Source organism: Alosa alosa, chromosome 12 (genome assembly GCF_017589495.1).
Source record: "Alosa alosa isolate M-15738 ecotype Scorff River chromosome 12, AALO_Geno_1.1, whole genome shotgun sequence".
NCBI classification, from domain to species: Eukaryota; Metazoa; Chordata; class Actinopteri; order Clupeiformes; family Clupeidae; genus Alosa; species Alosa alosa.
Window position 1 is genome coordinate 31,833,128 of NC_063200.1, and position 12,677 is coordinate 31,845,804.

The 12,677-nt window shown below is 43.9% G+C and overlaps 2 protein-coding genes across 4 annotated transcripts; one reads left to right on the plus strand and one right to left on the minus strand.

The window, feature by feature from the left end:
• Positions 1–170: 170 nt before the first annotated feature.
• On the plus strand, positions 171–4,971 carry dolk (dolichol kinase). Of its 2 annotated transcripts, XM_048258126.1 has the most exons (3): positions 171–292; positions 953–1,038; positions 1,229–4,971. In XM_048258126.1, the coding sequence occupies exon 3, from the start codon at positions 1,398–1,400 to the stop codon at positions 2,976–2,978; it is 1,581 nt and encodes a 526-aa protein (XP_048114083.1). In that variant the 5' UTR covers positions 171–292; positions 953–1,038; positions 1,229–1,397; the 3' UTR covers positions 2,979–4,971. The 2 variants fall into 2 exon arrangements, with proteins under 2 accessions (XP_048114083.1, XP_048114084.1); XM_048258127.1 differs by lacking the exon at positions 953–1,038 and having other exon boundaries at positions 182–292.
• Positions 4,972–5,542: 571 nt separating this feature from the next.
• On the minus strand, positions 5,543–12,613 carry phyhd1 (phytanoyl-CoA dioxygenase domain containing 1). Of its 2 annotated transcripts, XM_048258932.1 has the most exons (12): positions 11,622–12,613; positions 10,538–10,696; positions 10,324–10,329; positions 9,814–9,889; positions 9,447–9,494; positions 8,694–8,749; positions 7,786–7,848; positions 7,299–7,320; positions 7,029–7,157; positions 6,179–6,295; positions 5,891–6,017; positions 5,543–5,764 (listed from the first exon to the last, which is right to left on the minus strand). In XM_048258932.1, the coding sequence occupies exons 1-12, from the start codon at positions 11,652–11,654 to the stop codon at positions 5,719–5,721; spliced, it is 882 nt and encodes a 293-aa protein (XP_048114889.1). In that variant the 5' UTR covers positions 11,655–12,613; the 3' UTR covers positions 5,543–5,718. The 2 variants fall into 2 exon arrangements, with proteins under 2 accessions (XP_048114889.1, XP_048114890.1); XM_048258933.1 differs by lacking the exon at positions 10,324–10,329.
• Between the last annotated feature and the right edge of the window lie 64 nt (positions 12,614–12,677).

Genomic DNA, 12,677 nt, shown 5'->3' on the forward strand with positions numbered 1-12,677 from the left:
GACCTGTTCAATTTTAAAATAAATATGGTAGATTACTTGGGGCATAATTTTAGTAAATATGTGTCATATATAGTACTCTATATATTTTTGATATCGTTTAAAATATACATTATTCAAATTATTCAGGTATTCATATTATGCCTTCAGAATACCACGTGATATAGCTGTCAAATATGGCTACCTCCGTGCGGATGTGAGTTCGCCAGCTGATCGAGAGAAATATTAGTTAGCTTGAATGGACAGTAGATAACATAATCCTGCCGTTAACTGAATTAGTGAATTTATGTATTTGGTAAGTACGCCCTTTTCTTTGAAATTCATTTTGTAAAGTGTACTAGGTTTCTCATTGCTGCGTGCTGAGCTCGCACAGACCTCAACCATTCAGTGGTGGCCAGCCAGCTGCTCCTTTTGGCACCCTCAGAAATGACACTCCATTATTCGGGGATAATGGACTAAGGTCCGTTACATTACCGTTGATATTATTGGTATAATTGGTATAAATATAATTGGTCATCCTCTCGAATGGAGTTTCATACGTTTCCATACCATGTGTGATATTTCTGTCAGCTCTTTGATGTCTTCAAGAATGAATGAAAGCATCCGTAAGATCTGTTTTATGAATAGGCTGGCTAGCAAGGCTATGCATTGTTTACGCTACGCATTGATGTGGAACTACTGCTTCTTCTTCCCGAACCTTTTATGCCTCTGAAGTGCAATTCTGTTTGAATGCATTATTCCTAAAATTTGACTGTTTTCTTTTTACGCTCTACTTTCAACATTATATTCCATTAGGCATGCTACGGCGGATAGTGGTCAAGTGGCGACGAATGTTATGTGTTAATATATATTCAATGTGGTGATCCGCATTTTGGTTTGCTGAGCACATTTAAAAACACATTTAGAACCCGATATGTTTAAAAGTCAGGGTTTACTCTTTCCCTTTGACGTGCAGGCACCCCTGCGTGTTGGCGCTCACTGTGTCAAAGTGCAGTCTGACTAGAGGTCGCAGCAGTCGCAGGGGCCATTAAACTTTCGCAAGTATGTGCTGCATTGCTTAATTGTCCTCTTGCATTCTTTGAGTTAAAGTCAGCATTGTGATTGCGGACAATTATAAAAGTGTTCAGTTTGTTAAGAATGTATTTATGGTTAGCAATGATTTCTGCTATTGATTTGTGATTATGTGAAATGGATGATCTCACATTCTGCTGTTCACTCCTCTCTTTCACAGATGTGACTTGGGTCCTGGCATGTCCTTGTGTGAAAATTTGATGACAGCACACCTCTCTTTCTCCGAGTTGGCGTTAAACTCCAGCTCCTTTCTCTCTATAGCTTTCTAGTTCTCTTTCTCTCTTCCTCTTCCTCTTTCTCTTCCTCTCTCTCCCCCTGCCTCCTGAGCCATGCAGACCAATCCAGTGCTGGTAGAGTCGGCTGTGGTGTTCGCCATGGTGCTGTTCGTGCATACCGCCGTGTGGACACCGCTGTCGTGGTGCTGCATCGCCCTGGCCATCCAGGCCTTCTACGTCCAGCACAAGTGGGACCGGCTCCTGCGGTCCGGCGCGGCCGTCTTCCAGTTCCGCTCGGGCGCCAGCAGCGGCGTCCTGCCGGCCAGCATGGTCATGCCCCTGCTGGGCCTAGCCCTGCGCGGCCGCTGCATCGAGGCCGGTAACGTGCACATGGAGCGCTTCGCCCTGGTGGTGGCGGTGACGGGCATGATGCTGGCGCTGTTCGTCTCGCTGATCGCGCTGGGCGTCACGCGGCCCGTACCCACCAACACGTGTGTGGTGGCCGGCATAGCCAGCAGCGCCATCCTCTACTGCACCAAGCACACACTGACCGTCTCGGAGGTGATCGAGGTGCTGGAGGTGCTGCTGATCTTCGTCTACCTGAGCCTGATCCTGCTCTACCTGCTGCCGCGCTGCTTCACGCCGGGCGAGGCGCTGCTGGTCATCGCCGCCCTCAGCGTCATCATCAACCAGCTCATCAAGCGGTCACTGAGCACGGCCGGCGAGACGCGCGCCGAACCCCTGCAGTACTACCTGCCGGTGGTGGTGGTGGGCTGCCTGATGCTGGGGGTCATCTTCGCCCTGCTCTTCCTCTTCCTGGAGGCCGGCTCGTGGGCCGGCTCCCTCTTCTTCCACGTGCTGACGGCCGTGCTGGGCCTGGGGCTGCTGCTGCCCTGGCTCTCGCTGCTGACCAACACGCACCCCATCGCCTGGGTCATCTACTTTCTGGCGGTGGACAGCCGGCGGCCGTGGCTGCTGGGCTACTGGGCGTTGTTGGCGCTGGCCGCTGTCGCCGTGGTGATGCACCAGAACCGGCGCCAGCGGCGCTCGTCGGGTGGCAAGAAGGAGCATGCGTCCACGGCTGTGCGCAAGGCCTTCCATGTGTTCACGGTGCTGACCTTCGTGCCGGGGCTGGTGCTGGACCGGCCGCTGCTGCACCTTGCCTCGGCCGGCTGCCTGGGCGCCTTCCTCTTCCTGGAGTTTGTGCGCTTCTTCCGGATCCTTCCGCTTGGGCCGCACCTGCGCCGGATGCTCACGCACTTCCTGGACGAGCGGGACAGCGGGCCACTGGTGCTCACCCACATCTACCTGCTGGTCGGGGTGTCCCTGCCCCTGTGGCTGACCCCGGGGCCCTGCGTGCCCAAGAGCGGCCTGCCCGGCGCCGGCGGCCTGCTCCCCTACGCCGGCGTGCTCTCGGTGGGCGTGGGCGACGCCGTGGCCTCCGTGTTCGGCAGCTCGGTCGGGGAGATCCGCTGGCCCGGCACCAAAAAGACCATGGAGGGCACGGCCACTTCGGTCTTCGCCCAAGTCATTGCCGTGGCCATCTTCCTGCTGGCCGACGGCAGCCTGAACCTGAATGCCAGCTACTCGTGGGTGGTGGGCTCCATCACCACAGTGGCCATGCTAGAGGCCTACACGTCACAGATTGACAACCTGCTGCTGCCACTGTATCTGCACATACTGTTGCTGCTATGAGAGCACACAAGCACAAAGACACACTGACACACACACACACATACACCCATAATCATACAATTGTAAAGCCATACTTCATCCTACACCCATTGTCATTTCTACACACAGAGACATTGAGACAACCTGGACAGTCAAGGACAGTCACTGACACACAGACACACACACACACACACACACACACACAGAACTCTCCCTGTTGGGGTGTTTCAAGGGCTGTGCTGTCAAGCAAGAGCAGGCAGCAGCTGGGCAGTCAAGAAGAGGACGACAAATCAACTCTAATGATCTTTTGCTCTAATTTATCACACTATCCATTATTCATCTCTGGCCTGCTGACAGAGACTGATGACAACAGGGCTATGGTATGAGGACTGAAATAGCTCTTTCATCTCCATAATCCCTTATTATCACTCACATCACACTACAGCTGTACAAACATATGCATTCATCCGCCCTGGTGACCTCACACCTTCATTTCGAATGCAAGCCCAGCGTTTACATTTGCCTACGAAGAACACTGGACTGTTGACTACCTGCTTGTTTATTTCTGTCTGTTTTTGTTTTTGTTTCAGTTGAAATACTACTTTTATCTGATTAATACTAATCATACCATTATCTAATTATGTAATGAACTCAAAACTCGTCCTGCCTTTTTCTAGTATCAGTTTCAACAGACTAAACAACAGGTTTGCCTTAGAGTCTGTTTTTTTTTTATCTGTATCATGGGCAGAACTCATTTCAGCACCTTTGCCTCCAAATGTACCAGCAGTTGGCAGCTCTCTGGTGTTGGTGATTTTAGCCTTGTGTAATTACTACTGTAGATAACCTGCATGTTTCATAGACATTAGATGGTACTAGTTGTGAAGTTGAGAGAACATAAGCCAACCCAAGGTATGGTCAGAGTCCTCTGCATATAGTTGTTGGTTCTGTGTTTGTTGTTCGGTAGATTGTTGATGTAGGGGGGGTAATAGTGTGGATGGAAGAAAAGGCTGATCCCAAACCAGTATGAAAAACCACAGAAATGGGGCGGGCGGGATTTCCAGGCAGTGCCTGTCCCCCTGTTGACCTCAGTGGTCAGACTGAACAATGTCCCTGTTCAGCAGTGGTTCTCTGGCCACAAAAACCAACCCACACCGTCTCAGAGTTACTAATGTAAACAGACGAAACTTATCATGCCGGTGTGTGTGTGTGTGTGTGTGTGTGTGTGTGTGTGTGTGTGGCGAACCACATCAGTGTGCTGTGCATTCTGGGATATTTTGTCACTGTAAAAACAAAGATGTTGAAGTGTTTTTGTATTATTATTATTATTATTATTATTATTATTTAAAGACTGGAAATGATCCCAAATGACTGCAGTGTTTTGTGTAGATGAAAATTAAAATAGTACCCTTGTTTCGATTTAGTTTCGTGAACAATCACCTACTCCCTTTTATCCTTTACCACAAGCCTCCCTTGATTTGACCCTGAGGAATGACACAATCATGAGGTCTGTGAAAAGTTTGGAGTTTTCTTTTTGAATGAATTGACATGACTATCTTGGCTCCTTCTCTCCACCCATAATGTTTGATTTCTACATTTCCCTGACACAAGCATTCACTGTCTCATGCTACTTCTCCACCTCAGTGTGGTTGTGGCTGAGTGCTATAAAAATAATTGGGGCTGGAGGCATTTGTTAAAAAGAGCTCTGTTGCCGTTATCAACTGTAACCAAGCAACAGGGCTCTCCGCATCCTCCACTTCGGCAGGTAGCAATATTTCAGCCCCCTTTTTCAGCATTTCGCTCCTGACACCAGCTATGCCCACTTTCTGCCAATTACCACCTATTTCCGTGACAAACCAGGCATGCCATTATGTCCCCTCTATGGAGAGAGGTGGACAGTAATTATGGGATGTGAATGCTCTCAGCATGCAGTACTTTGATGTACTCCAATGTAATAATACAAAGCTCTGCCTCATGTCTGGGTAAGCAGGCATGCCGAATAAAGGATAAAAATATTTCTAACGTGTCTTTATTGTACACACAGTACGCAAACATTTATGCACAGCACATGATGTTCTCATGATTTTAACACACACACACACATACAGTAGTCATGTTGCCCTTCCAAAACACCTTATACTTTGTAATCACAGGTGAATTTGGAAACAAAATGCTCTCTGACTTCAAATCCATAATTAGACTAAAAGACCCAAACCTGGGCTTTCATCCAGTAAAGCATGAAGGCCACCGACTGTATGAATTCTTCCTTTCAAGGTCACACACACACACACCGTACAGTACTCTTCTTTTACTCAGTGTGTGCTTGCCAGAGTTTGGATTAGTCCACATATTTAGCCAATGATGACGAGGGACTTTCCAGCTCAATTCAGTTTTTTTTTTCTTTCAGTTTTCAACTTTGAAAACAGGACATTTGTATGTCTGGAGTTGAGCTAGCGTTGAGGTGGTGACAATCTTCAGTCTGTCTCTAATCCGTTAAGACCAATGTCCTTGCCCTAGCTGTGACTGAAACTGTTGAAGCTTGTTAAATGTTACAAATATTTATGTTTCATGGAAAAACAAACACACCGTTTCTCAAAAAAGGATATTTTATTCACATATAACACAGAGAATATGAGTATGACTGTAACTATGTGTGTGAGCAATGTGTTTTTGTGTGCATTATTTGTCTAGTGGTTCTGCTGGTAGCACCTGAGGTTAGTGGGTGTACTGAGGTTGCATGGTGTAACAGTTGACGTATGAATGACTAAGTGTACAGTGGGGTGAATGGCAGCTCCTCTGTTGGCTGTAACCTGAGAACAGAAGGAGTGGAACACAACAAATAACTCCTTTAGTAAAGAAGAAATGCTTTTTTTAGATCAACCCACCGCCATTTCCATGGGCTTCCTGCTTTAGAGAGCTATGCTGTGTGCTCTTACCAGTTCTCAGGGCTCCAGCGAGTTTCATGAGAATCCATCATGTGGAAAGTGTAGACATGACGTGAGTCAGAGGAGCTGTTCTGAGCACTGCGGTGCACCACCTCTCCATGTATCAAAACTAAGCCACCTGCGCGTGCGCGCACACACACACACACACACACACAGGAGATTATGATGATACTCTATATGTGCACTTTTGGACACAGGATAGTTAAGAGCAGCACTGCCAGACACAATTACAAAGCAACACTCACACTCTCTCTCACACACACACACACACATTCAAACCTTTCTTGATTGGTGTAGGAACAAAGAGCTTGTCATCATACTCCTGCTCACAACCCACAAAATCTGTCAAAGGAAAGGTTCCTTTAGGAGTCCGCACCATCCTCCGGCTGATCCCATCTAATACACACAAGAACCCAACATCACATTCAGCTCTGTGTAGACTCTCTGAAAGGACTGCAGCATAACATACAGTAATTTCCTGTGTATTAGCCGCATTGTGTATAAGCCACAGGACAGTGTTTTATGCAAGTTAAAAGAAACAAAACCATATTAATACCATATTAACTGCCCCCGTGTATTAATCTCATAGCTGAAGAAATTTAGCAAAATCTATGTATAAGCCGCAACTAATAGTTGGGAAATTACGGTATTGGGTTCAATAATATAGGACTTTTTAATACATTCATATGAACATATAGTACTTACTGTATGTAAGTTATGATCTAAAATGATCCAGATAAGTAAGTATATAAGTATATATACTCTTTTGATCCCGTGAGGGAAATTTGGTCTCTGCATTTATCCCAATCCGTGAATTAGTGACAGCACACAGTGAACACACAGTGAGGTGAAGCACACACTAATCCCAGCGCAGTGAGCTGCCTGCAACAACAGCGGCGCTCTGGGAGCAGTGAGGGGTTAGGTGCCTTGCTCAAGGGCACTTCAGCCGTGCCTACTGGTCGGGGTTCGAACCAACAACCCTCCGGTTACAAGTCCGAAGTGCTAACCAGTAGGCCACGGCTGCCCAGATGACCATGTCTATATGATTCCAGGAACTATATTGTGATTGTACAATTTGTGAAAGGCCCAACAGGTGGTTTCTAGATTTGTGCTTGTGTATAGTGCTTACTGGAATGTGATCCCGGAATAAACCACAGGCAGCCGTTCTCGAGTGTAGCGTCCTCCAGAGCGATCCACAGACCCATGACCCGACCCAGCGGCTCAGTGTACAGGAACGTGGCGTCCTGGTGCGGTGTAACTATGGCAACACAAACCCAACATATCAATTCAGGTATTCCCACAGAACATGTTTCAGCAAGAAATGTCTTCTTGTCTGTGCTGAGCTTGGACTATATGCATGTGTGTCTTTGTGTGTCTGCTAGATAGTCCTCTCACTCACCCTCTCCTCCGATGCCTGGTTGCTGAAATATATACAGATAGAAGTTCAACAAATGTAGTACAGTATACACTACCGTTTAAAAGTTTGGAGTCACGTGTTTTGTTTTGTTTTCATCATTAATGTTGTAAATGACTGTTGTAGACAGAAATGGCTGATCTTTAATGCAATATCTACATAAATATTATACACATGTCCATTATCAGCAACCATTCATTCCAATGTTCCAGAGGCACATTCTGTTTACTAATCTGATATCATTTTAAAAGGCTAACTGAGAAAACATCGGAGAACCCTTTTGCAATTATGTAAGCACATTCACATGTAATCTGAAAACTGCTGCCCTGAAAAAAAAATGCAACTAATCTCAACTGTATTCTGTCTATAATGAAGTGGAATGGAAATTTCTAAGTGACCTCAAACTTTTGAACGGCAGTGTAGGTACATAGTACATTACATTACATCAAACCAAACCACATATCAACTTTACCTTGAATATGTACATGCTTTGCAGGATGACGGGACTCTGCAGTCCTAACTTCTTTGCCAAACCCTGTATGAAAATGTGTTAGTTATTGTACTTACAGGACATTGACTGTTCCAGAGGGCATGGCTATCTCTAATTAATGGCATGCTATGCATTCACATTGACTGTACATATAAAATGCATTGATCAATGATTCTTTAGTTTATGTTCTATATTGTTACTGGTATCGATCTTGCACTTATTTGGGTTATTTGTTCACTTGCTCAAACAAGAGCCACTTCTCTGTGGTATGTGGTTCATGGCAACCTTGGACCACAGCACTTTATACATAGTGTTATGCTTTCATTGCAATAGGTGCTACTGAGCTGCGCTAAGCAACCCTGTGACACCGTGCAGTTAAAAGTCATGCCACATTGCTGAGTCATCAGTCAAGGTTCTAAGGACAGTTAAATGACACCACATTTGTCATTCCATTTTCACTGCAAGACAAACAACTAATCACCATTTCAAGAGTCTACAAGATCCTTTATGCAGATATGAGAAGAATGTCTTATCTGTGCAAGTTGAACCTTGCCATTTCGTCCCCTTAGAATTATAAAGTTCTGACATTTTTGTCGAAATTGACATATTCGTAATCTGGGAATTTAAGAAGGTGAGGTGAGGTGTTTCTAGTTATTGTATTCATTTTTTTAGGACATTATATCTAAAGAGGTTTGTTCCACTTATAACTCTATGGAATTCTAAAACTTTGAAGCACAATATGTCAGAACTACTAACTCACAACCTTATAATTCCAAGGGGATGATTTGAGTTTGCGGTAAAGTTGTAAGAGACAGTTCTGTTGTTCTCTTGTGCAGTTGCACTCCTGTGGCTGTGTTGTAAATCTGTAAAGTTTCATAAAGCATCGGTACCTTGACTTTCTCTGAATGGGTGATCCTTTTATATAGTGGTTCATATGCATGCAGGGCTAGAGGAGACAAAACACTCTCAAAAACACAAACCACAAACACATGCAGGCAAAATAATGTGAACAGTGCAATGAATGAATGACGTGTAAAGGAAGGGCATTATATCTGGTGTGTCTTCATGATAAAGGAAGTGGTTAAGTGTATATGTATGCATTTTGCAAAGATTTTGTTATTTTGTTAAAGGAACACGGCACCCAATGTCAGTAGTAATATATGTTCTTACCTTAACTTTCACGAGTTGAGTCATACCTCTCCCGTGTCAGTACATGCACTCAAACGCTCTAGTGCGCGGCGCGAATGTGTTAGCATGTTGCTATGCTAGCGGGCTCAGACGTAGCCATAGAGGGAGGGAGATAGCAGTAATCAAAAACATCCATGTTTTCCCTACTTAAATACAGTTGCACGAGTAGTTGATAAAAATGTGTAAGGTCACACAACATGAAACGTGGTGATTTTCCAAGCGAATAAACAGGAGAACTACAATGTGTGGCGCAATAGCACTTGGGAGTACTTCTACCTAGCGTAGTAATATTAATTAACACCTAATTGTAGATCCCAGCCATGCTTTCCGCCGTTTGCAGCAAAGCGGAATTCTATGAAACATCGTGAAAGTTAAGGTAAGAACATATATTACTACTGACATTGGGTGGCGTGTTCCTTTAAAACTGTGAGTAAGTGATTTAAATACTTGCTCACCATGTCCAACTTTGTTCAGGGAACGTTCTTTTGGGACAATAAATTCACCTATGATCACAACAAAAACAACGTTTAATTTTATTTTTTATTAAACAGATTGGTCTAGTTTTAATCTACTGTAAACATACTCTGAATACCACAAGGACAATTACTATTGTAATACAGCTCACATCAGAGTATAAGGGCATGACTCATTTTTAAAGAGTTTTTACCAATTTAAAGAGTTTTTACCTACAGTCAAGCAACCCTAAGCCTGAACATCATACTTAAAATTGCCTTTTTAGCTGGCGAAAATCTATCCACATTGTTATAGCTGTCAATGTGCCGTATCAGTGCAATGCAATATGAAATTCTGATGTGTACAAACCTTTGTCATCAAACACTCCTTTCTCAAAGAAGAAACGGATTTTATCTCCACTTGTGATGAAATAGTCAGCGCTTCCCTACACACACACACACACATTTTGTGTGGGTCACACGGGGTCATTTCAACAAAGGACCTCACAGCTGCAATATCATTACACCTCAAGTGCCCAAAGTATGACGCCTATTCTTCCCACAAATGGACAGAGCAATTCCACTGATTATTCTCCATACGCTCGCCCCATATTCAGTCTGTAACTGAGCGACTATTGATGTATTTCTAGCAGAGTAAGGAAAGGCTAGGAATAGATAAGGATAAATAGATGTGGTGTACATAAAGGAAAAGGAGGGAAGTCACAGTTACTGGAGGCAATACAAAACCACTTTACAGGGACAAACTATATATTCGGGTATCTTAAGAGGGCTAGGACCACACAAGTAAAGCACTGAAGAATAGCGTGGTATCTGACTGGGAAAGATAATAAGTTGTACAGATCTAACTACGAATTCTTACCTGCATCTGAAGACAGTGTGAACATATGAGAAGCATGAAACATAATGTTTACAAACAAAAACATCCTCCTGTAAATGATGATGAAAATTCTCCCACTGTCAGCCAACACTCATTCTTTCTCTTTCTCATTATCTCTGTCTGTCTGTCTGTCTCTTTCACTCACACAAACACGAAAATGCTAGGTTATCAATTATGAGTACATGTGAGTGTATACCTGGGATTTCAGCTGTTCCTCCTGATTGGTGGAGAACTGTATACGGCAGTGTGGTGGAACGTCCATCTGCTCCACGATATCCTTCATCCTTGCCCGCAGAGCGTCACACTCAGCCTCCGTCAGAAAGCCCTCCAGGATGAGGTAGCCATCATCCTGGTACTGTCATACCAATGCCACAGAATCACTATCAGTTGATTTGGAGCTACTCTTAAAACATAATCATGAATGGCAAATGTTACATTTTAGTGGAAAATTTTAACAATAAAAGAATAAAACTGTTTTAGGCCTAAACACTTGTCTTTGACTGAGCAAATACTGCTGTTTAAGTTGATGAACAATATAAAAAAGCTTTAAGACATAGGAGGGAGGGTTCTGTCACGTTCACATCACATGGCTTTATGTTTATGTTCATGGTTCTTAACAGAATAATATCAGTTTACATTTAATGTTCACAGATACACAGTAAACTACATATGGCAAATTAGCTCTGATGTGATCTCATGAATGTACATGTTAAAAAGTGATAAAATAAGAAATACATTCCTTTTGTAAAAAATAATATGAATGCCTATTGCATATTTTACTGAAAGGTTCCTTCATATCACACAACTCTTCTCCGCATGAAAATCCTTTCAGCGAATAAACGCAATGACTTCAATTATTACAATGCTCATGGTACTGACATTAAGCAGGCCTATGTGAGTCTGAGATTTGTTCTACATGTAAGCCTATACCGTCATTTCTTGCCATTCTTTAGGCTATTACGTAATGTCCCTCACGCCCCTCGTGCGAGCAAGTCAGAGCAAAGCAACCGATCGTGCAACAAGTCCAATTTGCATTGGCCTATTTTTGTGAAATAGTGAGATATTCCAGAAACAGCTGTCAGTGGATTTGTTGGGAAGCCAATCTGATGAAGTCCAGGTACCAGACACCACTGTCTAGGTGTGATTAGTTAGAAGTGATGATCAAACCAGACGTGACGAAAATACACGAACTGCGTCTTTGCCATTCATCCAAAAACTTTACCGACAACCAATTTACGACCGTTTTGTTTGAAATTTGCAAATTAAGTAAAAATACTTGCCCTTTGCACGTCAGAGTCTGTCAAAACATCCATGCCGACTTCTTTCACGGTAGAGTGCACCGTCCGTCCCCAATCCGGGTATCTCCCGAACTGAACCAATCCAGAGCAGCGCGTGATCTAAGACTTGTCACATTCGATTAAAATGTAACCTTACTGATGCAACATTTTGTACTTTCACCTTTAGTCACTGCACACAAATGCGAAACCGTGACTTTTCCCCCTGTAACATCTTGTTCAGGTATTTGGTGAGTTAAATTGGAGCTTGTACAAGGGACACGGGATTTCAGGTAATACTCTTAATACTGCTTGTGTTTATAACTGGAAACGCGTCGCCTAGTGGCAAAGTAACCTTATTACAGTACATTGTAGTTCAGGATGACCAATGCCATACATTCATTCTTTCATTGCAAGGCCGGTCACCTCACGTAGTCATCCCAAAATGGATTTGAAGGTCCAAAGAATTAACATTACCATGGGACATGGGTATTGAGAAGTATGGGGAAAATAAACACAGCATGCCTAAGTTTGATGCCCATATTAAAGCCAGTGATGCAGAAAGCAACTCAGAGGGCACCCTTTGGACCACTATCCCATAGTTAACTCAGGGCAGGGATCAACTCAGGCAACAGTGCAAGACAGCACTACTGCCTGGTATTCTGCCTTTAGACTACAGACAGACACACAAGACACGCAAACTGAAGCGGCACTCATGGCAATCTGTTCGCACATGAACACACAAACATCTAATAGGGAGTCCAGACTAAAATGACCATAGTAGAAAATGTATGGAACAAGTAGACATAAATAACAGTAAATTCTCTCTCATTTACACCCACTTACAAACAAGCACCTATACTCTTGCTCATATACATATATAGCAGCAGCTGCTATTAAACACTGAGAGCCTTTGACTGAGGAACTGCTCAGGTTGGATAACTCCTTCACATAAAGAAAAAAAAATACAAATCACATCAAAAAGCATGCACACACGTTCACTCTGGGGGCACCACACCCACACACCCACCCCACCCACACTTTCCACCAGTACTGTGCAAA

Coding starts and splice junctions, on each gene's coding strand:
- dolk (XM_048258126.1), top strand. CDS start 1,398: ATGCAGACCAATCCAGTGCTGGTAGAGTCGGCTGTGGTGTTCGCCATG.
- phyhd1 (XM_048258932.1), bottom strand. CDS start 11,654: ATGGATGTTTTGACAGACTCTGACGTGCAAAGG. Junction 9,495..9,813: donor AGGAGTGTTTGATGACAAAG/GTTTGTACACAT, acceptor TTGTGATCATAG/GTGAATTTATTGTCCCAAAA. Junction 6,296..7,028: donor TATTCCGGGATCACATTCCA/GTAAGCACTATA, acceptor TGTGTGTATTAG/ATGGGATCAGCCGGAGGATG.